Source organism: Ranitomeya variabilis, chromosome 7, assembly GCF_051348905.1.
Source record: "Ranitomeya variabilis isolate aRanVar5 chromosome 7, aRanVar5.hap1, whole genome shotgun sequence".
Classification (NCBI taxonomy): domain Eukaryota; kingdom Metazoa; phylum Chordata; class Amphibia; order Anura; family Dendrobatidae; genus Ranitomeya; species Ranitomeya variabilis.
This window is the reverse complement of record NC_135238.1, coordinates 4,506,294-4,533,180: the sequence shown is the minus strand read 5'-3', so window position 1 is coordinate 4,533,180 and position 26,887 is coordinate 4,506,294. Positions and strand designations below refer to the sequence as shown.

The window sequence follows — 26,887 nt, the reverse complement described above, 5'->3', positions numbered from 1 at the left end:
ATGATGAACACATGTTCACATTGGCCATAAAACATGCAAAACCTACAAGAGACAAAAATGAGCAAAACCCCTGCTTTAACTAAATAAGTAAAAAGCAAAAGTGCATTTAAATAACACAGTTCTTAGTGATACTGGTTTTAATCAAAAATAGCACAAAAGCCATCGCACTGCGAGCAGCTAGGAAGATGCAGTAACGGGTAGGAGGCAGAGCAAGAGTTAACATGGGGTTTAACAGGTATATACTCCTCGCAGGGAGAAAACAGATTAAACAGTATAAAGGAACACAGGGGACGTAACTCAGGGGAAGCGGGTGTGAAGCATTGGGTAGGAAGTTCAAGGATAGCAAACTTATCAGTCTGACGACTTCAGAATGCGGTTAGTTCAGGATGTGGTCATTGGCGCCAAAGCAGTGACACATAAGGGGTCCAGTATGGTCCTTGGAAAGATGGCGTCCTGGATCCTGGTGGCGACTGTGATTCCTCATGATCCCGTGTAGTCCTGAAAAAGAAGACGTCTTGGCTCCTGGCGGTGATTCCTCGTGGTCCGGTCAGTGATCGGTGTGTCAGGAAACGATGAGCCGGACAGAGCACAGTCTTCCCCCCCGTGAGCGTATAGGGACGAGCAACTCTATTCAGGTACAAAGGGAAACCCCCACAGCAGGGGTCCCAATTCTCCCATCTGTGCGTGCAGGCTTATGTCCTGACTGGGCGTCCTGTCACTCACGGTCAGTGATGTCAGCGGGGACCAGGTATGTTGTTGTCGCAGTCTCTGTTAGCAGCTTTTAGCCTCTGCTGGTTTTTGCCCGCTCTGGCAGTTGGCCTCCCGCAGAAGCCCTGACACTGCCCTCACGCACGATGCACGTTCCCTCAGCAACTAACTGATTTGCCGCGCACTGTGGCCCTTTTATCTTAGCCACGCCCCCTACTCCTAGGTGCAGAGGTCGGTCCGGGGCTTTAAGCTTTCCCCCGTGAAACCTGGGTGACAGCCCGACAGTTCCGGATCCGTCACGGAGTAGGTGGGCCAGGTCTTCTCCTTACACCAAGCAGGTTTAAAGAATAAGGCCCAAGGGGTTATCATTAGTGATGAGCGAGTATACTCGTTGCTCGGGTGGTCTCCGAGTACTTGTGACTGCTCGGAGATTTCGTTTTTGTTGACGCAGCTGCATGATTTACGGCTACTAGCCAGCCTGAGTACATGTGGGGGTTGCCTGGTTGCTAAGGAACCCCCACATGTAATCAAGCTGTATAACAGTCGCAAGTCATACAGAGGCTGCGATTAACCGAACAGTCAAATACTCGGAGACCACCCGAGCGGTCATAACTACTCAGAGACCACCCGAGCATCGAGTACACTCGCTCATCACTAGTTATCATCTTTCCCACAGGTACCGGATACAACTTCAGCCCTGGTTCTCGGGATAGGTAGCATGTCCCCCTTCCTGGCTTTCCTGGCCCTTGGGGATCTTCCTCACCTCTAGCATTTCTGGATTGCGTTACCTTCCGCCCCATGCAGTCTGAGTTCATCTTTCTATCCAGCTTTGCAAGCTGAGTGTGCCCCTGGCCCCAACATCCATCTCGAGGTTGCCCCTGGCCATTAGATGGAATCACCCGGAAGGTATTTACAGCAATCTTGCATTCCAAATATTGAGCTCACGTTTGTTCCTTAGCAGCCCACTATCCCTGCTGCACATGTGCTCCTGCCCTCACAGCCACTCATTGGTCACGTCCTGGACTTGCCACTAACACTCAGTCCCCCCTCCCACCAGGGCTGACTGTAACCATCCACTAACTCTGTGCCTGCGGTGTTAGGCTACGTTCACATTTGCGTTGTGCGCCGCAGCGTCGGCGCCGCAGCGCACAACGCAAACAAAAACGCGGCAAAACGCACGCTAAAACGCTGCGTTTTGCGCCGCATGCGTCGTTTTTGCCCGCAAGTTGGACGCAAAAAAAATGCAACTTGAAGCGTTTCTTGCGTCCAACGCTTGCGGCCATGCGGCGCAAAACGCAGCACAACGCATGTCCATGCGCCCCCATGTTAAGTATAGGGGCGCATGACGCATGCGGCGCCGCTGCGGCGCCCGACGCTGCGGCGCTGACCGCAAATGTGAACGTAGCCTTACTAGGCGAACTTCACCTGCATTCTAGACAGTGACACCTTGTGACCGTTAGTGATTACTGCAGCCCTCGGGGGAATTGCAATGGTTATAACAAGGAAACATAACAGGAACAAAACATTATTCACATTGCACAGCACAATAGCATGAATGTTTCCAGCGGGAAGACGGCAGCCGGCCCATCCCCTTACATTCACCCCGCCCCCTGCAGCTCCGGCCTCTCCACTGCCCCCTACTGGCCAGACAATATATTAAGCCACAAATCTCCAACAATACAGCAAGCTGTAATTAACCCTTCCACCTCCACGCCCCACTGTCAGCCTCCTCCACACCCCACTGTCAGCCTCCTCCACACCCCACTGTCAGCCTCCTCCACGCCCCACTGTCAGCCTCCTCCACGCCCCACTGTCAGCCTCCTCCACGCCCCACTGTCAGCCTCCTCCACGCCCCACTGTCAGCCTCCTCCACGCCCCACTGTCAGCCTCCTCCACGCCCCACTGTCAGCCTCCATACTCCTCTGTCCTTTCTTGTCTCCTAAGATTTTTTTCTTGTTTATGGCAGCTTAAGATTATGACCCCATAGTAGGTAAGCTGACATCTGTCCTGACATCCTCTGTGCTGCTGGGACTCTGCTCCTCACACTATGTAACCTCAGGACTCTGCTCCTCACACTATGTAACAGTGCTCTCCTGACATCCTCTGTGCTGCTGGGACTCTGCTCCTCACACTATGTAACGCTCAGTGCTCTCCTGACATCCTCTGTGCTGCTGGGACTCTGCTCCTCACACTATGTAACAGTGCTCTCCTGACATCCTCTGTGCTGCTGGGACTCTGCTCCTCACACTATGTAACGCTCAGTGCTCTCCTGACATCCTCTGTGCTGCTGGGACTCTGCTCCTCACACTATGTAACAGTGCTCTCCTGACATCCTCTGTGCTGCTGGGACTCTGCTCCTCACACTATGTAACCTCAGGACTCTGCTCCTCACACTATGTAACAGTGCTCTCCTGACATCCTCTGTGCTGCTGGGACTCTGCTCCTCACACTATGTAACACTCAGTGCTCTCCTGACATCCTCTGTGCTGCTGGGACTCTGCTCCTCACACTATGTAACGCTCAGTGCTCTCCTGACATCCTCTGTGCTGCTGGGACTCTGCTCCTCACACTATGTAACAGTGCTCTCCTGACATCCTCTGTGCTGCTGGGACTCTGCTCCTCACACTGTGTAACGCTCAGTGCTCTCCTGACATCCTCTGTGCTGCTGGGACTCTGCTCCTCACACTATGTAACGCTCAGCGCTCTCCTGACATCCTCTGTGCTGCTGGGACTCTGCTCCTCACACTATGTAACGCTCAGCGCTCTCCTGACATCCTCTGTGCTGCTGGGACTCTGCTCCTCATGCTGCTGGGACTCTGCTCCTCACACTATGTAACGCTCAGTGCTCTCCTGACATCCTCTGTGCTGCTGGGACTCTGCTCCTCACACTATGTAACACTCAGTGCTCTCCTGACATCCTCTGTGCTGCTGGGACTCTGCTCCTCACACTATGTAACGCTCAGTGCTCTCCTGACATCCTCTGTGCTGCTGGGACTCTGCTCCTCACACTATGTAACGCTCAGTCCTCTCCTGACATCCTCTGTGCTGCTGAGGACTCTGCTCCTCACACTATGTAACAGTCAGTGCTCTCCTGACATCCTCTGTGCTGCTGGGACTCTGCTCCTCACACTATGTAACGCTCAGTCCTCTCCTGACATCCTCTGTGCTGCTGGGATTCTGCTCCTCACACTATGTAACGCTCAGCGCTCTCCTGACATCCTCTGTGCTGCTGGGACTCTGCTCCTCACACTATGTAACGCTCAGTGCTCTCCTGACATCCTCTGTGCTGCTGAGGACTCTGCTCCTCACACTATGTAACGCTCTCCTGACATCCTCTGTGCTGCTGGGACTCTGCTCCTCACACTATGTAACGCTCAGCGCTCTCCTGACATCCTCTGTGCTGCTGGGACTCTGCTCCTCACACTATGTAACGCTCAGTGCTCTCCTGACATCCTCTGTGCTGCTGGGACTCTGCTCCTCACACTATGTAACGCTCAGTGCTCTCCTGACATCCTCTGTGCTGCTGGGACTCTGCTCCTCACACTGTGTAACGCTCAGCGCTCTCCTGACATCCTCTGTGCTGCTGGGACTCTGCTCCTCACACTATGTAACGCTCAGCGCTCTCCTGACATCCTCTGTGCTGCTGGGACTCTGCTCCTCACACTATGTAACGCTCAGCGCTCTCCTGACATCCTCTGTGCTGCTGGGACTCTGCTCCTCACACTATGTAACGCTCAGTGCTCCTCTCCTGACATCCTCTGTGCTGCTGGAACTCTGCTCCTCACACTGTGTAACGCTCAGTGCTCTCCTGACATCCTCTGTGCTGCTGGGACTCTGCTCCTCACACTATATAACGCTCAGCGCTCTCCTGACATCCTCTGTGCTGCTGGGACTCTGCTCCTCACACTATGTAACAGTCAGTGCTCTCCTGACATCCTCTGTGCTGCTGTTTGTCCCTTGCAGTGTGTGAGACTTGTGGCCCTGTGATTGGCTGCAGCGGTTCCTGGGCGGGATCTAAGCAGCAGAGCAGTCAGGAGCAGAGGTCTCTGCAGACTCTGAGGATCAGATCCCTGAAGACCCCGAGAATCGCCTGCGGCCGCACAAGGGGACAGGAGAGGTGGGTGTGAAAGGTGACCGTGGGGGGCTCGAGCTGGGGGTCCCCCACAGGGAGAGGGCGAGAAAGGGAAAGTGAAAGTAACTTGTCTCCTCGGTCCAGGTTAACCCCATAATCTCCGGACCCTGCAGTCATTAGATCCCATAAAGTGGGCAACGGCACAGTCTGGGGGGCTTGTGTGACCGGAGTAGAGGCACAGTCTGGGGGGCTTGTGTGACCGGGGTAGAGGCAGAGTCTGGGGGGCTTGTGTGACCGGGGTAGAGGCAGAGTCTGGGGGGCTTGTGTGACCGGGGTAGAGGCAGAGTCTGGGGGGCTTGTGTGACCGGAGTAGAGGCAGAGTCTGGGGGGCTTGTGTGACCGGGGTAGAGGCAGAGTCTGGGGGGCTTGTGTGACCGGAGTAGAGGCACAGTCTGGGGGGCTTGTGTGACCGGGGTAGAGGCAGAGTCTGGGGGGCTTGTGTGACCGGGGTAGTGGCACAGTCTGGGGGGCTTGTGTGATCGGGGTAGAGGCAGAGTCTGGGGGGCTTGTGTGACCGGGGTAGAGGCACAGTCTGGGGGGCTTGTGTGACCGGGGTAGAGGCAGAGTCTGGGGGGCTTGTGTGACCGGAGTAGTGGCAGAGTCTGGGGGGCTTGTGTGACCGGGGTAGTGGCACAGTCTGGGGGGCTTGTGTGATCGGGGTAGAGGCAGAGTCTGGGGGGCTTGTGTGACCGGGGTAGAGGCACAGTCTGGGGGGCTTGTGTGACCGGGGTAGAGGCAGAGTCTGGGGGACTTGTGTGACCGGAGTAGAGGCAGAGTCTGGGGGGCTTGTGTGACCGGAGTAGAGGCACAGTCTGGGGGGGCTTGTGTGACCGGAGTAGAGGCAGAGTCTGGGGGGCTTGTGTGACCGGGGTAGAGGCAGAGTCTGGGGGACTTGTGTGACCGGAGTAGAGGCAGAGTCTGGGGGGCTTGTGTGACCGGGGTAGAGGCACAGTCTGGGGGGCTTGTGTGACCGGGGTAGAGGCAGAGTCTGGGGGGCTTGTGTGACCGGGGTAGAGGCAGAGTCTGGGGGGCTTGTGTGACCGGAGTAGTGGCAGAGTCTGGGGGGCTTGTGTGACCGGGGTAGAGGCACAGTCTGGGGGGGCTTGTGTGACCGGAGTAGAGGCAGAGTCTGGGGGGCTTGTGTGACCGGAGTAGTGGCAGAGTCTGGGGGGCTTGTGTGACCGGAGTAGAGGCACAGTCTGGGGGGCTTGTGTGACCGGAGTAGAGGCACAGTCTGGGGGGCTTGTGTGACCGGAGTAGTGGCAGAGTCTGGGGGGCTTGTGTGACCGGGGTAGAGGCAGAGTCTGGGGGGCTTGTGTGACCGGGGTAGAGGCAGAGTCTGGGGGGCTTGTGTGACCGGGGTAGAGGCAGAGTCTGGGGGGCTTGTGTGACCGGAGTAGAGGCAGAGTCTGGGGGGCTTGTGTGACCGGGGTAGAGGCAGAGTCTGGGGGGCTTGTGTGACCGGAGTAGTGGCACAGTCTGGGGGGCTTGTGTGACCGGAGTAGAGGCAGAGTCTGGGGGGCTTGTGTGACCGGAGTAGTGGCAGAGTCTGGGGGGCTTGTGTGACCGGAGTAGAGGCAGAGTCTGGGGGGGGATTATACATAGCTTTATACATCTGTTTGTCGCTGTTAATTTATAGAATAATCTTTGGGTCCTTTTATTTTTGCAGAAGCTGTAAACATTCTATAATTATTTATACAATACGTTATTTGACCCCTCGTCCTGCACTCGTCATTTTACTTGTGGGGATTTTTCTTCTCTGATTTTATCCCAGCTGTGATTTGCAACAAGTACAGAGTTGATATTTTATCATAATAATGTCGCGGTGTGATATATAGGGTTACGATTCCAGTGGATACACAGCGCTGGCTTTAATCAAATACTTATATAATTTATGCATTAATCTCCTGGTGAATGAAAAAAGGTATCGATCCACTGCTGGCGCCTTTACTGAAATACTTTGTGCTGCTGAGGACCTGTGCCTTCTACTATTTAACTGTCTGTGACCCCCTATAAGATCAGTGCCCCCTCTGCTGACATCCTCTGTGCTGCTGAGGACCTGTGACCCCCAATAAGATCAGTGCCCCCTCTGCTGACATCCTCTGTGCTGCTGAGGACCTGTGACCCCCTATAAGATCAGTGCCCCCTGTGCTGACATCCTCTGTGCTGCTGAGGACCTGTGACCCCCTATAAGATCAGTGCCCCCTCTGCTGACATCCTCTGTGCTGCTGAGGACCTGTCACCCCCTATAAGATCAGTGCCCCCTGTGCTGACATCCTCTGTGCTGCTGAGGACCTGTGACCCCCTATAAGATCAGTGCCCCCTGTGCTGACATCCTCTGTGCTGCTGAGGACCTGTGACCCCCTATAAGATCAGTGCCCCCTCTGCTGACATCCTCTGTGCTGCTGAGGACCTGTCACCCCCTATAAGATCAGTGCCCCCTGTGCTGACATCCTCTGTGCTGCTGAGGACCTGTGACCCCCTATAAGATCAGTGCCCCCTGTGCTGACATCCTCTGTGCTGCTGAGGACCTGTGACCCCCTATAAGATCAGTGCCCCCTGTGCTGACATCCTCTGTGCTGCTGAGGACCTGTGACCCCCTATAAGATCAGTGCCCGCTCTGCTGACATCCTCTGTGCTGCTGTCTTGTAGGGATGGTGCTGGTCAGTAAGTTTGTGGTCGGGGTCTTCTCCCGGGAGGACAGCAGCACTTACCAATGGCTGATTGACCTCCTGCTGTCGGCAGAATTCCACACATTGGTAAAAGACGTCCGTCCAGTCGCCATCACCAATGCCGCTTGTGGCGGCTCTGGGAAACTCGCGGAGGAAATCAAAAAGTGCACGTTCTCCATCTTGTACCATTCAAAGAGAAGGGGAAGACTGAATATCACCAACGTGACCGACTCTCTGTACGACCAGGAGCTCAGAGACCTGTCCATGATTCTGGGTAAGGCAGAAGCGGTACTGTGCAGATATCGAGGGAGATGAGGAGCGGTACTGTGCAGATATCGAGGGAGATGAGGAGCGGTACTGTGCAGATATCGAGGGAGATGAGGAGCGGTACTGTGCAGATAACGAGGGAGATGAGGAGCGGTACTGTGCAGATAATGAAGGAGATGAGGAGCGGTACTGTGTAGATATCGGGGGAGATGAGGAGCGGTACTGTGCAGATAACGAGGGAGAGGAGAAGTGGTACTGTGCAGACACGAGGAGGAGAGGCGGTATTGTGAAGACATGGGAGGAGGAGGAGGAGGAGGAGAGGCGGTACTGTGCAGACACGGGAGGAGGAGGAGGAGGAGGAGGAGAGGCGGTACTGTGCAGACACGAGGAGAGGCGGTACTGTGCAGACACACGGGGGGAGAAGTGGTCCTGTGCAGACACGAGGAGGAGAGGCAGTACTGTGCAGACACGAGGAGGAGAGGCGGTACTGTGCAGACACAGGAGGAGGAGGAGGAGGAGAGGCGGTACTGTGCAGACACGAGGAGGAGAGGCGGTACTGTGCAGACACGGGAGGAGGAGGAGGAGAGGCGGTACTGTGCAGACGGGAGGAGGAGCGGTACTGTGCATATATGAATGGGGAGGAGAAGTCGTACTGTGCAGATATAGGGGGAGGAGAAGTATTCTGACTCTTCAAGGCAGTTTTGAGTTTCTAAATCATTAGCCATCAATCCCATAGATAACTGTATGATTGTTGTACTCACATGCCAGGCGTCCTCAGATATTACAAGTCAGTGTGGCTGAGTTGGCACTAAGTCCAGGAGAAACAGAGTTGATATTCTCTGAAATCTTGTATTAAGTACAATGCAGCAGGTGGAAACAGTATTCCCAAACAGAGAAGTATCCATGCAGTCACCTTGACTTCTACCTTCCGAGTCTTTCCGTCATCGCTGGGCACAACCTCGGTGATAAGAACCATCGGCCAGCGGTGACTATGAGCCTCTTTGTCTTTTAAAAGGACAAGATCTCCTTCTTGTAAGTTAGGAGTTGGCTTAACCCCTTCACCCCGAAGCCTGTTTTCACCTAAGTGACAGGGCCAATTTTTACAATTCTGACCACTGTCACTTTATGAGGTCATAACTCTTAAACGCTTCAACGGATCCTGGTGATTCTGACATTGTTTTCTCGTGACATATTGTACTTCATGATAGTGGTAAAACTTCTTCGATATGACTTGCATTTATTTGTGAAAAAAACAAAAATTTGTCGAAAATTATGAAAATTTAGCAATTTTCAAACTTTTAGTTTTTATGCCCTTAAATTAGAGAGTTATATCTCATAATATAGTTAATAAACAACATTTCCCACATGTCTGCTTTACATCAGCACAATTTTGGAAACATAATTTTTTTTTGTTAGGGAGTTATAAGGGTTAAAAGTTGACCAGCGATTTCTCATTTTTGCAACAAAATTTGCAAAACCATTTTTTTTACGGACCACCTCACACTTGAAGTGACTTTGAGGGGTCTATATGACAGAAAATGTCCAAAAATGACACCATTCTAAAAACTACACCCCTCAAGGTACTCAAAACCACATTCAAAAAGTTTATTAACCCTTCAGGTGCTTCACAGGAATTTTTGGAATGTTTAAAAAAATAAAATTGAACATTTAACTTTTTTTTTTTCACAAAATTTTTACTTCAGATCCAATTTGTTTTATTTTACCAAGGGTAACAGGAGAAATTGGACCAAAAAAGTCGTTGTACAATTTGTCCTGAGTACGCCGATATCCCACATGTTGGGGTAAACCACTGTTTGGGCGCATGGCAGAGCTCGGAAGGGAAGGAGCGCCATTTGACTTTTCAATGCAAGATTTGCTGGAATTGAGATCGGAACCCATGTCGCGATTGGAGAGCCCCTGATGTGCCTAAACAGTGGAAACCCCCACAAGTGACACCATTTTGGAAAGTAAACCCTCTAAGTAACTAATCTAGATGTGTGGTGAGCACATTGAACCTCCAAGTGCTTCACAGAAGTTTTTTAATGTAGAGCCGTAAAAAAAATTCATATTAATTTTCACAAAAAATGATCTTTTTGCCCCAAATTTTTTATTTTCCCAAGGGTAACAGGATAAATTGGACCCCAAAAGTTGTTGTGCAATTTGTCCTGAGTACGCCGATACCCCACATGTTGGGGTAAACCATTGATTGGGCGCATAGCAGAGCTCGGAAGGGAAGGAGCGCCATTTGACTTTTCAATGCAAAATTGGCTGAAATTGAGATCGGAACCCATGTTGCGTTTGGAGAGCCCCTGATGTGCCTAAACAGCAGAAACTCCCTACAAGTGACACCATTTTGGAAAGAAGACCACCTAAGGAACTTATCTAGATGTGTAGTGAGCACTTTTAACCCCCAATTGTTTCACTAAAGTTTAGAATGTAGCGCTGTGAAAATTAAAAAATCATTTTTTCTTTCCACAAAATGATGTTTTAGCCCGCAATTTTTTTTTTCCCCAAGGGTAACAAGAGAAATTGGACCCCAAAAGTTATTGTCCAATTTGTCCTGAGTACGCTGATGCCCCATACATTGGGGGGAACCACTGTTTGGGCGCACGGCAGAGGTCGGAAGGGAAGGAGCGCCGTTTGAAATGCAGACTTAGATGGATTGGTCTGTAGGTGTCACGTTGCATTTGCAGAGCCCCTGATGTACCTAAACAGTAGAAACCCCCCACAAGTGACCCCATATTGGAAACTAGACCCCCCAAGGAACTTATCTAGATGTGTTGTGAGAACTTTGAACCAACAAGTGTTTCACTACAGTTTATCACGCAGAGCTGTGAAAATAAAAAAAATTTTTTTTTCCACGAAACTGATATTTTAACCCCCACGTTTTTATTTTCCCAAGGGTAACAGGACAAATTGGACCGCAAAAGTTGTTGTCCAACTTGTCCTGAGAACGCTGATACCCCATATGTTGGGGGAAACCACTGTTTGGGCGCACAGGAGAACTCCGAAGGGAAGGAGCACTGTTTTAGTTTTTCAAAGCAGAATTGGCTGGAATGGAGATCGGACGCCATGTCACGTTTGGAGAGCCCCTGATGTGCCGAAACAGTGAAAACTCCCGAATTCTAACTGAAACCCTAACCCCAACCCTAACCCCAGCCCTAACCCTAGCCCTGACCCCAACCCTAGCCCTAACCCTAGCGCTACTTTCACACTAGCGTTTTTTTGCATACGTCGCAATGCGTCGTTTTGGCGAAAAAACGCATCCTGCAAAGTCATCTGCAGGATGCATTTTTTCCCCATAGACTAACATTAGCGACGCATTGCGACGTATTGACACACATCGCAACCATCGTGCGACGGTTGCGTCGTGTTGTGGCGGACCGCCGGCAGCAAAAAACGTTACATGTAACTTTTTTTGTGCCGACGGTCCACCATTTCCGACCGCGCATGCGCGGCTGGAACTCCGCCCCCACCTCACAATGGGGCAGCGGATGCGTGGAAAAACAGCATCCGCTGCCCCCGTTGTGTGGCGCTTGCACAGCATGCGTCGGGCCGACGCAGCGCGACGGCCCCGTACCGACGCTAGTGTGAAAGTAGCCTAACGGGAAAATGGAAATATATTTTTTAAAATTTTATTATTTTTCCCTAACTAAGGGGGTGATGAAGGGGGTTTGATTTACTTTTATAGCGTTTTTTAACGGATTTTTATGATTGGCAGCCGTCACACACTAAAAGACGCTTTTTATTGCAAAAAATAGTTTTTGCATCACCACATTTTGAGAGCTATAATTTTTCCATATTTTGGTCCACAGAGTCATGTGAGATCTTGTTTTTTGCGGAACTAGTTGACGTTTTTATTGGTACCATTTTCGGGCACATGACATTTTTTGATCGCTTTTTATTCCGATTTTTGGGAGGCGGAATGAACAAAAACCAGCAATTCCTGAAATTCTTTTAGGGGGGGGGGCGTTTATACCATTCCACGTGTGGTAAAATTGATAAAGCAGTTTTATTCTTCAGGTCAGTACGATTACAGCGATACCTTATTTCTATCATTTTTTTATGTTTTGGCGCTTTTACACAATAAAAACTATTTTATATAAAAAAATAATTGTTTTTGCATCGCTTTATTCTGAGAGCTATAACTTTTTTATTTTTCTGCTGATGATGCTGTATGGCGGCTTTTTTTTTGCGGGACAAGATGACGTTTTCAGCGGTACCATGGTTATTTATATCTGTCTTTTAGATCGCGTGTTATTCCACTTTTTGTTTGGCGGTATGAGAATAAAGCGTTGTTTTTTGCCTTTTTTTTTTTTTTTTTTACGATGTTCACTGAAGGGGTTAACTAGTGATATAGTTTTATAGGTCGGGTCGTTACGGACGCGGCGATACTAAATATGTGTACTTTTATTGTGTGATTTTTTTTTTATTTAGATAAATGTATTTATGGGAATATTTTTTATTTTTTTTTTCTTTATTTAGGAATTTTTTTTTTTTTTTTTTTTTTTTTTTTTTTACACATGTGGACATTTTTTTTTTTTACTTCTTTACTTTGTCCCAGGGGGGGACATTACAGATCGGTGATCTGACAGTGTGCACAGCACTCTGTCAGATCACCGATCTTAGAGGCACGGTACAGAGGCTTGCCGGCGCCTGCTATGAGGAATTCTCAGCAGGCGCCGGGAAGCAGGGTCATCTCATGACCCGGAAGGAGTCCCGCGGCCATCTTGGATCCGGGGACTCCTTCCAGGTCACCGGAGCAGCGCGATCTCATCGCGCTGCTCCGGTGGGAGAGCGCAGGGAGCCCCCGTCCCTGCGCGATCCCCCTCTATGCCGCTGTCACTATTGACAGCGGCATCAGAGGGGTTAAATGCCCGCGATTGGCGATAGCGCCGATCGTGGGCATTGCTGCGGGGTGTCAGCTGTCATATACAGCTGACACCCGCACCCGATCACCGCGGCGCTCAGTGCGAGACCGCGGTGATCGATGCGCCGTACTAGTACGGCGCATGGCACGAAGGGGTTAATTTCCTTGTCAGATTCTGGATCCACCAGCTCATATGTGTTGTGGACGTTATTATCGTCGGTATCTTCGTATAAGACACTTGGAGGTGTCCGAGCTTGGATGCAGCTGAGTCTTGTTCCTCGGTCAGCTGGGTTTAGATCATAGGGGACGTGATGCCACTTGTAGCAAAACGTCTGATGCGCTCTACTTCTCTATATATTATATCTCTTATATATTACCCATCACCCATAATGTTAAAACCCCACAGGGTTACCTATAACCCCATACAATTTACATATTGTTTCAGGTTAAAATCTCCTTAAAATCCAGTAAACAAACCTATCTCTAAGAGAGGGTAGGTCTCCCCTTTGCCTTCTTTCTCTCTAACCACCTATGTCTCACCCCACGGTCACAATCACTAGCCATCCATTGTATAACGTGTGCAATAATATTAGGACGTATTTGTTTAAATGTTTGAGCAATGATTTGCTATACCGTCTGTTCTGCTGCCAGACGCTATTCCCTGATCTGTTGGAACCCATGTATCATGAACAGCTGTACAAGTCACTGTATATACTTTGTTTATATTTTTTATTATTTTCTTTTATCTAGTACATTGATGAAGGTCTATGACCGAAACGTCTAGTGTATGTACTCTCCTTAAAATTAAATACTCTCACAAGCATCTCATCACGTGTGTGTGCCAAGTTTATCTAAACACTCAAGGATAAAGACTTGAGCCTGTCGTCCACGTAGAAGTTCTTCTCTACAAACTGACAAAGCATCACGTCCATACTTTCACCTTCCTGGGCTGCCCATCTCAGTCCATAGATCGCTACAGCAGGTGAAGGGCTGTTGCCGAAGACGTGTACATTCATCTGGTAGCCCACGAGCTCATTGTGGATGTTGTTGCCCTTGTGCCATAGGAACCTGTGATAGTTTCTACTGTTTTCCCTCAAGATAAAGCAATGAAACATATGCTGGATGTCGGCCATTATCGCCACGGGTTCCTGCGTGAAGCGAATCTACACTCCTATGAGTCTGTTGTTCATGTTGGGTCCAGTAAGAAGCAAGTTGTTGAGGGAGACTCCTTCACGCTGAGCACTGGAGTCAAAATACCACCCTGATCTGGTTAGATTTCCGAGGGTGGTAGACCCTGAAGGACGGAAGGTACCAGCATTCTTCTCCTTCCTTCAGTGGTGGTGCGGGTTCTACATGATCTCTGTCAAAAATGTTTTGCATGAAATCGATGAAATGTCTTTCCATCTCTGGCCTTCCTTTTAAAGTGTGCTTTAAAGTGAATCTTGCTGTTGCTTGCTGCAGATTGTTTGGCAACCATGGTCTTGGAGAACGAAAGGGTAACGGAACCACCCAGCTGTTGGAGTTGTCTTGAGTGAATTCTTAGTCCATAACCCTTATAAATTCTTTATCTTCTCTTGTGGGTGCCAACTTGTTGTCTTCGCTTGTGGAATTGAACACCATTGACCAGGGACGGTCCGTGTTTGCACTGTCAAGTGATGGCCATCGCCACTTGGGAGTCGCTCAGTTTCTCCTTCACCCAGTAATGATGTGGGCATGGCTTAAAATCAGTGCTGCGACCATTTGGCAAGATGTACATCTTGTGGGAGAAGATAGCGTTAGGTCTCTTCATTTTGTCTATGCAGACGTTATTATTATACCTTTATATAGCGGCATTTATTCCATGGCGCTTTACATGTGAATAGGGGGCAAATATAGACAAGTACAATAAATATGAGTAAAAAAAACAAACAAGACACACAGGTACATAAGGAGGGAGGACCCTGCCCGCGAAGGCTCACAGTCTGCAGGGGATGGGTGAGGATTCACTAGGAGAGGGCAGAGCTGGTTGTGTGGTGGTTCAGTAGGTTGAGGATCACAGCAGGCTGTAGGATTTTAGGAAGAGGTGGGTCTTCAGGTTCTTTTTGAAGGTTTCTATGCTAGGTGAGAGTCTGATGTGTTGGGGTAGAGAGTTCCAGAGTATGGGGGAAAGCACGGGTGAAGTCTTGGACATTCTCTATGATCACCCAGGCTAGGTTGAAGTGCTGAGCAAATGGTGCCTCATGTGCACCGTTGATTTGCTGATGTACCTTGTGTAAACGGAGGAGGTCTCTCCCAAGTAGAATCAGGATTTCTGCGTTGTGATCGAGAGCTGGAATCTTGCTGGCTATAGTCTTCAGGTGAGGGTCATGAAGAGCGGCTTCCGGTGTTGGGATCTCTTCCTTTGTAATCAGATGCCATCTAACCTCGACGAGTGTGGGTAGAGATGTTTCTACGGTATTTTCAAGAGATGTTACCATGAGACCACTGGCCCTTCTTCTGAAGACTTCTGAGATACCGCTGCAGGTGCCTAAGGTGTAGGGGTAGGCGCTTTCCCTTAAAAATCGATCAGATCAAAGAGTTCTGACCTTGCTAGTGATTGTTTGCTCTGATCGTCCGGGATGCTATACACCTTCACGGCCTTCTCTGGGTGATCTGTGGGATATACTTTTCCCAGGCAAATCTTTGCCCAAAACTTGTCCCAAAGACCTTCTTCGCAGACTTCTGTGCATGAAGAAGATACTGAGATGACTTGCTGCTTGGCCTGTACTCTTCCCCGCCATGGCTTGTGGTGGGAGAAGGCGTAGGCATAGGGTTAAGCTGGGATGGATCGAGTGCTTGTACGTGGTCCTCGCTGTCACACTCCATACACTTGATTGCAACCTTACAGTCCTTAGCCAGATGTTCGGTAGAAGCACAACATCTGAAGCATACTCCCATAGGGAGGTTACACTGGAAAGTAATTCATATTTGGCGATTTCTAGATTGTCTGTGACCTTCCAAGTAGGTTTAGTCAAGCATTTGGATCTTTCACTGAAGGCTGCATGAGATCCTTTTCTTGCTGTTGTAAGTCAGGCTCAGAATTAGAGATCCTTTCTGTATTTGCCATTATACACAGGAATGCCAGGGTGGGTGGGTGCTATTCTGCTCCTAGCTGCAGAGGAGCTCACATACAATGTTTATAAGCAGCACAGGCAGTGTCTGCAGACTCTGTGAAGCTGCTGTGTCCTCACAATTAGATTTATAGATGTTCCTTTTTCTGGAGTGTAAGCTGTATACTGTTCTTGGTGGCAGGCCACTCTTTCCACTATTCTGACTATTCAAGGCAGTACGAGTCTCTAAATCCTTAGCCATCAATCCCTTAGATAACTGTATGATTGTTGTACTCACATGCCAGGCTTCCTCAGACAGTGCCAACTCAGCGTACTGACTTGTAATAAGTGTCCAGGAGAAACAAAGTCGAGCAGTACTGTGCAGATATCGAGGGAGAGGAGAAACGGTACTGCGCAGACACGCTAGGCAGGAGGAGCGGTACTGCGCAGACACGCTGGGCAGGAGGAGCGGCGCTGCACAGACTTATAATGTCAGTGTCTTTTCAGGACGGGACAAGGTTCTGGTGCTGGTTGATGACTTGGATGATGATGATGGAGCTCACCACAGGATTACGGCGGAGCAGCCATTAATCTCAGAGCTCGCAGGACTGATGGTCGTGTTCTGTCAGAGTGATAAGCCGCTGCACAACACAGCAGAATCTTATCAGAGGGACGCGGCTCCCAGGGTCGAAAAGAACATCGCACAGATGAAACGCCAAATGAGCTCAGGATCAGCGATCATCAAAGGTGGGCGAGATCCTGAGCTCCTGTTGTGCTGTCTCCTCCAGAGCTGCACTCACACTTCAGCTTCAGTATTACATGTGTTAAATTAACATCCGCCATCCCTGCGATCATGTCATATAATAGGGGCGCAGAGCAGCGTCCACTCGAGGCAAAGATTCAGTACGCTGCCCCATCCCTGTATCTAAATGCCCCGACTGAGGCAGAGAGCCTGGAACCCCAGACACCTGATGACAACCAGGACCTGGGTCCCCCTGAAACCTGACAACCAGGACTTATCTGGAACCCCCCGCATCTGACACCCAGGACCTGGACTCCCCCAACACACAAGACCTGGGACTCCACGACACCCATGACCTGCCCCCTTGACACCTGAAACGCAGGACCTGGGACCCCCTCTTACACCCAGGACCTGGAATCTCCCTCCACCTGACACCTAGGAAATGTAACACCCCCGACACCAGTGTAAGGGGGTGACCGGGACAGTCCTGAAAGACATTACAGAATGCTCGGACGTGACTATATTGTATTTTTTTCTAGGAATGTGAAATCTAGAGGTGCATAGGACCTTATAGGCACTAATGTTATGGGATTCATGTAATGTGTAATGTTTAGGGAAAGATACAGTTGTGGGCAGAATAGGGCGCAGTGCTTAGACTAGAGATACAGTTACTGCAGGTACAGGATACAATTATTATGTTTGGGACCAGCCCTGCATGGGAGGTGTTGGGTCAGTTTTAAAGAAAAGTCATTCCCTGGATTAGGCAGTTGGAGGGAGAGCGAGGGTCTAAGACAGTGAGAGGTCCCAGTGGAAGTTTGGGTGTAGTCTGCAGCCGGCACCGCAGTAATGTATCGTCCTGGCAGCATGAGGACACATCAGGAATCTTGCGAAAACCCTTGTGAGGTCTGTGGCTCCATTCTCTCTGATGCAGAGGAGGTCTGACTGGGAAAAGCGAGAGGGAACAATGGGGAGTCTCAGAGAAGTTGTATTGTCGGACGGGGAGTCCCTCGGACCAACAAAGCCTGATGAGATGAGGACTGTCCGGGAGGAATGAAGGCTGCGGAGACTCACCAGGTACTGTGTGACCAGAGCAACAACCGGAGGCTGCGGAGACTCACCAGGTACTGTGTGACCAGAGCAAGAACCGGAGGCTGCGGAGACTCACCAGGTACTGTGTGACCAGAGCATCAACCGGAGGCTGCGGAGACTCACCAGGTACTGTGTGACCAGAGCAAGAACCGGAGGCTGCGGAGACTCACCAGGTACTGTGTGACCAGAGCAAGAACCGGAGGCTGCGGAGACTCACCAGGTACTGTGTGACCAGAGCAACAACCGGAGTCTGCGGAGACTCACCAGGTACTGTGTGACCAGAGCAACAACCAGAGGCTGCGGAGACTCACCAGGTACTGTGACCAGAGCAACAACCAGAGTCTGCGGAGACGCACCAGGTACTGTGTGACCAGAGCAACAACCGGAGGCTGCGGAGACTCACCAGGTACTGTGTGACCAGAGCAACAACCAGAGGCTGCGGAGACTCACCAGGTACTGTGTGACCAGAGCAAGAACCGGAGGCTGCGGAGACTCACCAGGTACTGTGTGACCAGAGCAACAACCGGAGTCTGCGGAGACTCACCAGGTACTGTGTGACCAGAGCAACAACCAGAGGCTGCGGAGACTCACCAGGTACTGTGACCAGAGCAACAACCAGAGTCTGCGGAGACGCACCAGGTACTGTGTGACCAGAGCAACAACCGGAGGCTGCGGAGACTCACCAGGTACTGTGTGACCAGAGCAACAACCAGAGGCTGCGGAGACTCACCAGGTACTGTGTGACCAGAGCAACAATGGTCCAGTAAAAGTGAACTGAGTGTCTCCTGATGTGTGCGGCCGATCAGGGACCTGGACAGAGCGGAGACCTCCGGCGTAAATGAGGGAAGAGACACTGTAAGGGTATGTGTCCACGTTCAGGATTGCATCAGGATTTGGTCAGGATTTTCCATCAGTATTTGTACCCAAAACCAGGAGTGGAACAATTAGAGGAAAAGTATAACAGAAACATCTGCTCCACTTCTGCATTTATCACCCACTCCTGGTTTTGGCTACAAATACTGTTGAAAAATCCTGACCCAATCCTGATGCAATCCTGAACGTGGACACATACCCTAAGGGTGAGTTTCCACGGTCAGTAAACGCTGCGTGTTTGACGCTGCGCAGAGCTGCAGCGTCAAACACGCAGCGTCCAGATGTTCCAGCATAGTGGAGGGGATTTTTGGAAATCCCGTCTCCACTATGCGTGGAAACCCGCATCCGTCTTCCCTGCGACTCCGGACATGCTGCGCGTCTTTTCAGATCGCAGTATGTCCGTTCACCTTGCGGGGACGCAGCGTCGCAGCAAGTAATATCACAGGGCCCTATGGGAGAGAGCGATCATCCCGGATGTGAAGAGTTAACACATCCGGCATGATCGCGTCCCAGAAAGGGGGCGGGGCTTAGCGCCGAGCAGCTTCGCCGCTGCGGAGATACCGCCGGCCATCCTGACCATGGACACATACCCTTAGTGGGGTGTCAGGGCGTGGATGAGCCGCAACAGGCCTCGCTACACCAGGAACCCCTGACGCAACCTGGTACCCCCAACATCTGACAGCCAAGACCTGGGACCCCGATATCTGACATCCAGGATATGGGACCACCTGACAGACGGGACCTGCAACCCCACCCATTGACACCTTCGACCCGAGACCCCCATCACTTGGGATCTTCCCCCTGACACTTTCCACTCACTACCAGAGACCCTCCGACACCTGGCGCAGTGCAGCCCCCTCCCCATATAATGTGTGACACAGAACACAAAGTCACAGTCTGCTCTTCTGTTACAGGTGAAAGAATCAGCTGGGTGAGTACAAGGAACCGGACAACTGCAGATTATTACACCACTGACCTCTCTGCAGAGCATCGCTCCTCCACCTCCTGACAGATACACAGTGATATATCCTGCAGATTATTACACCGCTGACCTGTCTGCAGAGCATCGCTCCTCCTCCTCCTGACAGATACATAGTGATATATCCTGCAGATTATTACACCACTGACCTCTCTGCAGAGCATCGCTCCTCCGCCTCCTGACAGATACATAGTGATATATCCTGCAGATTATTACACCACTGACCACTCTGCAGAGCATCGCTCCTCCACCTCCTGACAGATACACAGTGATATATCCTGCAGATTATTACACCACTGACCTCTCTGCAGAGCATCGCTCCTCCGCCTCCTGACAGATACATAGTGATATATCCTGCAGATTATTACACCACAGACCTCTCTGCAGAGCATCGCTCCTCCTCCTCCTGACAGATACACAGTGATATATCCTGCAGATTATTACACCACTGACCTCTCTGCAGAGCATCGCTCCTCCACCTCCTGACAGATACACAGTGATATATCCTGCAGATTATTACACCACTGACCTCTCTGCAGAGCATCGCTCCTCCTCCTCCTGACAGATACACAGTGATATATCCTGCAGATTATTACACCACTGACCTCTCTGCAGAGCATCGCTCCTCCACCTCCTGACAGATACACAGTGATATATCCTGCAGATTATTACACCACTGACCTCTCTGCAGAGCATCGCTCCTCCTCCTCCTGACAGATACACAGTGATATATCCTGCAGATTATTACACCACTGACCTCTCTACAGAGCATCGCTCCTCCACCTCCTGACAGATACATAGTGATACATCCTGCAGATTGTTACACCACTGACCTCCCTGCAGAGCATCGCTCCTCCACCTCCTGACAGATACACAGTGATATATCCTGCAGATTATTACACCACTGACCTCTCTACAGAGCATCGCTCCTCCACCTCCTGACAGATACATAGTGATATATCCTGCAGATTATTACACCACTGACTTCTCTGCAGAGCATCGCTCCTCCTCCTCCTGACAGATACATAGTGATATATCCTGCAGATTATTACACCACTGACCTCTCTGCAGAGCATCGCTCCTCCTCCTCCTGACAGATACACAGTGATATATCCTGCAGATTATTACACCACTGACCTCTCTGCAGAGCATCGCTCGTCCTGACAGATACACAGTGATATATCCTGCAGATTATTACACCGCTGACCTCTCTGCAGAGCATCGCTCCTCCACCTCCTGACAGATACATAGTGATACATCCTGCAGATTGTTACACCACTGACCTCCCTGCAGAGCATCGCTCCTCCACCTCCTGACAGATACACAGTGATATATCCTGCAGATTGTTACACCACTGACCTCTCTGCAGAGCATCGCTCCTCCTCCTGACAGATACACAGTGATATATCCTGCAGATTATTACACCACTGACCTCTCTGCAGAGCATCGCTCCTCCTCCTCCTGACAGATACACAGTGATATATCCTGCAGATTATTACACCACTGACCTCTCTGCAGAGCATCGCTCCTCCTGACAGATACACAGTGATATATCCTGCAGATTATTACACCACTGACCTCTCTGCAGAGCATCGCTCCTCCTGACAGATACATAGTGATATATCCTGCAGATTATTACACCGCTGACCTCTCTGCAGAGCATCGCTCCTCCTCCTACTGACATATACATAGTGATATATCCTGCAGATTATTACACCACTGACCTCTCTGCAGAGCATCGCTCCTCCTCCTCCTGACAGATACACAGTGATATATCCTGCAGATTATTACACCGCTGACCTCTCTGCAGAGCATCGCTCCTCCTCCTACTGACATATACATAGTGATATATCCTGCAGATTATTACACCACTGACCTCTCTGCAGAGCATCGCTCCTCCTGACAGATACATAGTGATATATCCTGCAGATTATTACACCACTGACCTCTCTGCAGAGCATCGCTCCTCCACCTCCTGACAGATACACAGTGATATATCCTGCAGATTATTGCACCACTGACCTCCCTGCAGAGCATTGCTCCTCCACCTCCTGACAGATACATAGTGATATATCCTGCAGATTATTACACCACTGACCTCTCTGCAGAGCATCGCTCCTCCACCTACTGACATATACATAGTGATATATCCTGCAGATTATTACACCACTGACCTCTCTGCAGAGCATCGCTCCTCCACCTCCTGACAGATACATAGTGATATATCCTGCAGATTATTACACCACTGACCTCTCTGCAGAGCATCGCTCCTCCACCTCCTGACAGATACATAGTGATATATCCTGCAGATTATTACACCACTGACCTCTCTGCAGAGCATCGCTCCTCCACCTCCTGACAGATACATAGTGATATATCCTGCAGATTATTACACCACTGACCTCTCTGCAGAGCATCGCTCCTCCACCTCCTGACAGATACATAGTGATATATCCTGCAGATTATTACACCACTGACCTCTCTGCAGAGCATCGCTCCTCCACCTCCTGACAGATACATAGTGATATATCCTGCAGATTATTACACCACTGACCTCTCTGCAGAGCATCGCTCCTCCACCTCCTGACAGATACATAGTGATATATCCTGCAGATTATTACACCACTGACCTCTCTGCAGAGCATCGCTCCTCCACCTCCTGACAGATACATAGTGATATATCCTGCAGATTATTACACCACTGACCTCTCTGCAGAGCATCGCTCCTCCACTTCCTGACAGATACATAGTGATATATCCTGCAGATTATTACACCACTGACCTCTCTGCAGAGCATCGCTCCTCCACCTCCTGACAGATACATAGTGATATATCCTGCAGATTATTACACCGCTCTCTTCCCTCACAGGTCCGCTGTTTGCTCATTGTCGGGGTTCCTATTCTTCTCATCGTTCTGATCATAATTCTCTGTGTGGAGCTTGTTCATCATTAGTGATCTGCACCAGGACCCCCAGAACATGACGACCCCCATCTCCTCTGCAGAGTATCGCACCGTCTCAGCTCTGTGCACACTGCCCTGTGCTTCGCCTCTTATAGCAATGAGTATATACTGCCCCGCTCCAGTCACATCCAGAGCTGCAGCCAAAGTTCTGCCCATAATGAATCCTTCCCAATCACTTGGTCCATCATCTCTGTGCTGGAAGTGTTAATGACTCACCTGATGAATGGGAGGAGCTTAATTTATGCAGTGCTGCAGCAGCTGTGACCTGGCTGGAAGTCACAAGGACCACAGGCTTCTCTCTGCATTAATGGTGTCTGTAGCCCCGAGCGTCCCCCGGAGACCCCGAAACTGAGCGACTGAAACAGCCGAAAAATGAGCAATCAACAATCCATGATGAGAAGCCCCCGCACATTGTGAGTGACCCCCTCCATGGATGAGAAGCCCCCCACACATTGTCAGTGACCCCCTCCATGGATGAGAAGCCTCCACACATTGTCAGTGACCCCCTCCATGGATGAGAAGCCCCCACACATTGTCAGTGACCCCCTCCATGGATGAGAAGCCCCCGCACATTGTGAGTGACCCCCTCCATGGATGAGAAGCCCCCCACACATTGTCAGTGACCCCCCTCCATGGATGAGAAGCCTCCACACATTGTGAGTGATCCCCTCCATGGATGAGAAGCCCCCACACATTGTGAGTGACCCCCTCCATGGATGAGAAGCCCCCGCACATTGTGAGTGACCCCCTCCATGGATGAGAAGCCCCCCACACATTGTCAGTGACCCCCTCCATGGATGAGAAGCCCCCGCACATTGTGAGTGATCCCCTCCATGGATGAGAAGCCCCCGCACATTGTGAGTGACCCCCTCCATGGATGAGAAGCCCCCCACACATTGTCAGTGACCCCCTCCATGGATGAGAAGCCCCCGCACATTGTGAGTGACCCCCTCCATGGATGAGAAGCCCCCACACATTGTGAGTGACCCCCTCCATGGATGAGAAGCCTCCACACATTGTGAGTGACCCCCTCCATGGATAAGAAGCCCCCACACATTGTGAGTGATCCCCTCCATGGATGAGAAGCCCCCACACATTGTGAGTGACCCCCTCCATGGATGAGAAGACCCCACACATTGTGAGTGACCCCCTCCATGGATGAGAAGCCCCCACACATTGTGAGTGATCCCCTCCATGGATGAGAAGCCCCCACACATTGTGAGTGATCCCCTCCATGGATGAGAAGCCCCCACACATTGTGAGTGACCTCCTCCATGGAGGAGAAGCCCCCGCACATTGTGAGTGATCCCCTACATGGATGAGAAGCCCCCGCACATTGTGAGTGACCCCCTCCATGGATGAGAAGCCCCCACACATTGTGAGTGACCCCCTCCATGGATGAGAAGCCTCCACACATTGTGAGTGACCCCCTCCATGGATAAGAAGCCCCCACACATTGTGAGTGATCCCCTCCATGGATGAGAAGCCCCCACACATTGTGAGTGACCCCCTCCATGGATGAGAAGACCCCACACATTGTGAGTGACCCCCTCCATGGATGAGAAGCCCCCACACATTGTGAGTGATCCCCTCCATGGATGAGAAGCCCCCACACATTGTGAGTGATCCCCTCCATGGATGAGAAGCCCCCACACATTGTGAGTGATCCCCTCCATGGATGAGAAGCCCCCACACATTGTGAGTGACCTCCTCCATGGAGGAGAAGCCCCCGCACATTGTGAGTGATCCCCTACATGGATGAGAAGCCCCCACACATTGTGAGTGACCTCCTCCATGGATGAGAAGCCCCCACACATTGTGAGTGACCCCCTCCATGGATGAGAAGCCCCCACACATTGTGAGTGACCTCCTCCATGGATGAGAAGCCCCCACACATTGTGAGTGATCCCCTACATGGATGAGAAGCCCCCACACATTGTGAGTGATCTCCTCCATGGATGAGAAGCCTCCACACATTGTGAGTGATCCCCCTCCATGGATGAGAAGCCCCCGCACATTGTGAGTGATCCCTCCATGGATGAGAAGCCTCCACACATTGTGAGTGATCCCCTCCATGGATGAGAAGCCCCCGCACATTGTGAGTGATCCCCCTCCATGGATGAGAAGCCCCCGCACATTGTGAGTGATCCCTCCATGGATGAGAAGCCTCCACACATTGTGAGTGACCCCCTCCATGGATGAGAAGCCCCCGCACATTGTGAGTGACCCCCTCCATGGATGAGAAGCCCCCACACATTGTGAGTGATCTCCTCCATGGATGAGAAGCCCCCGCACATTGTGAGTGACCCCCTCCATGGATGAGAAGCCTCCACACATTGTGAGTGACCCCTCCATGGATGAGAAGCCCCCGCACATTGTGAGTGATCCCCCTCCATGGATGAGAAGCCCCCGCACATTGTGAGTGATCCCTCCATGGATGAGAAGCCTCCACACATTGTGAGTGACCCCCTCCATGGATGAGAAGCCCCTGCACATTGTGAGTGATCCCCTCCATGGATGAGAAGCCTCCACACGTTTTGAGTGATCCCCTCCATGGATGAGAAGCCTCCACACGTTTTGAGTGATCCCCTCCATGGATGAGACGCCCCCGCACATTGTGAGTGACCCCCTCCATGGATGAGAAGCCCCCGCACATTGTGAGTGATCCCCTCCATGGATGAGAAGCCCCCGCACATTGTGAGTGACCCCCCTCCATGGATGAGACGCCCCCGCACATTGTGAGTGACCCCCTCCATGGATGAGAAGCCCCCGCACATTGTGAGTGATCCCCTCCATGGATGAGAAGCCCCCGCACATTGTGAGTGACCCCCCTCCATGGATGAGAAGCCCCCGCACATTGTGAGTGACCCCCTCCATGGATGAGACGCCCCCGCACATTGTGAGTGACCCCCTCCATGGATGAGAAGCCCCCGCACATTGTGAGTGATCCCCTCCATGGATGAGAAGCCCCCGCACATTGTGAGTGACCCCCCTCCATGGATGAGAAGCCCCCGCACATGAGTAGTCTCAGGAGGCTTTACTGCCGGCAGACACACGATGGTGGCAAAGGCAAATTCTCTTCTCCCAAACAGCCTGAAGGGGCTTCATTAGGGAACATAACGATTCCCCCGTCCTCTGTCGTCCAATCCCTTCTCTTCCTGCCCAATGTCAGTCTGCACTTGATTCTTGATGCCCAGGATCCTCTACAAGCCTTCACCTCACTGTGTGCAGATAGACACCTGCCTGCTGCCGTTCCTGAGCAAGCTCTGCACTGCTGTGATCCAATCCCGTACCTTAATCTCCTTTAGGACACGTCCCGTGCCTTCCTGGACCTTCTTGGGTGCCCTGAAGCTTTCTTCACAGGAACTGAACTGTTGTCTTTTGAAGCTCTTGATGATCCAATAAATTGTTGATTTAGGGGCAATATTACAAGCAGCAATGTCCTCTCCTGTAAAGCCCTTTTTGATCAATCATGGCTGCACGTGTGTCCTTGGAAGTAACTATGGTTAACGGAAGACAATGATTTCAAGCAGCAGCTTCCTAAGCAATTCAATCAGTATGACTCAGTGATGTCAGCTGCCTTGTCCTTGTTAACACTTTCTCCTGAGCTAAGAGAAGTTCACTGGATTGAGGTAATCGGGTAGAAATTCAGTACAAATTGGGGTTTTATCAATTTTCGGGGCAATAAATGATTGCAATTCATCTGATCACCAGGAGATTCTAGAGTTAACTCAACTTTGCACTGTAAAAAATAAAGCGACGAAATAAAGTAAAGCTAAAAGAAGAAAAAATAGTAACGTTTAGTAATATGATTGTACTGTGTGATGAGTTAGTACATACGCTGGATCTCACTGTGTAACATGGCTACAGAGCGGCTCCATCGAGGGGCCGGGAGGTGCGAATAAAGGACGGGTCTCACTTTCACCCCATCGATGTGTCGTCTGTTCAAGATATTTGTGGAGTACGGAGACCCGGGAGGATCGGACCCCACAGAGGCGCGGCTGCTATAACTTTGGATTATTACGTAAACTGCCAGATATATAAAGCAATATTCCATCAATTAAAAATGTGTAATAATGAAAAGAGTATAAATGATCTCAAAGTAACTCTCGTCATAAGGCGAAACGGCAGAGTAGTCCAAAACCCCCGGGGCGGCTCCTCCGGGAGGACACGGGGGTCTTATTACACAGATAAGAAGTCTCCTATGTGCTGCTATGTACAAGCCGCCTAAATGTATGTAGGGATCACCTGTATCCAGGAAGAGTGCAAAGTATAGGAGCGCTGGGCAAACTCTGGAGATTGCTGGGTATGACATGCTGGGTATTACATGCTGAATCTCTGGAGATTGCTGGGCATGACATGCTGGGTATTACATGCTGAATCTCTGGAGATTGCTGGGCATTACATGCTGGGTATGACATGCTGAATCTCTGGAGATTGCTGGGCATTACATGCTGGGTATGACATGCTGAATCTCTGGAGATTGCTGGGTATTACATGCTGGGTATGACATGCTGAATCTCTG

The 26,887-nt window shown here is 50.7% G+C and overlaps 2 protein-coding genes across 3 annotated transcripts in view; both read left to right on the top strand.

Moving 5' to 3' along the window:
• Positions 1 to 937: 937 nt before the first annotated feature.
• LOC143785047 (uncharacterized) lies at positions 938 to 26,286 on the top strand. Of its 2 annotated transcripts, none has more exons than XM_077273706.1 (5): positions 938 to 1,011; positions 7,493 to 7,786; positions 16,225 to 16,464; positions 19,336 to 19,352; positions 22,270 to 26,286. In XM_077273706.1, exons 2-5 carry the CDS (start codon positions 7,495 to 7,497, stop codon positions 22,351 to 22,353), a joined length of 633 nt encoding a protein of 210 aa, XP_077129821.1. In that variant the 5' UTR covers positions 938 to 1,011; positions 7,493 to 7,494; the 3' UTR covers positions 22,354 to 26,286. The 2 variants fall into 2 exon arrangements, with proteins under 2 accessions (XP_077129821.1, XP_077129820.1); XM_077273705.1 differs by lacking the exon at positions 938 to 1,011 and adding an exon at positions 1,364 to 1,614.
• Positions 4,682 to 26,887, top strand: part of LOC143785046 (uncharacterized) — a 48,393-nt gene continuing 26,187 nt past the window's right edge. The window contains exon 1 of the mRNA XM_077273704.1: positions 4,682 to 4,825. The gene's annotated coding sequence lies outside the window, so the exon portion shown is untranslated. The remainder of the gene's footprint in view (positions 4,826 to 26,887) is intronic.

What these genes read in the sequence shown, in the direction of transcription:
- LOC143785047 (XM_077273706.1), top strand. Translation starts at nt 7,495, where the DNA reads ATGGTGCTGGTCAGTAAGTTTGTGGTCGGGGTCTTCTCCCGGGAGGAC. An exon ending in AGACCTGTCCATGATTCTGG is followed by an intron (nt 7,787 to 16,224) that starts GTAAGGCAGAAG and finishes GTGTCTTTTCAG; the next exon opens with GACGGGACAAGGTTCTGGTG.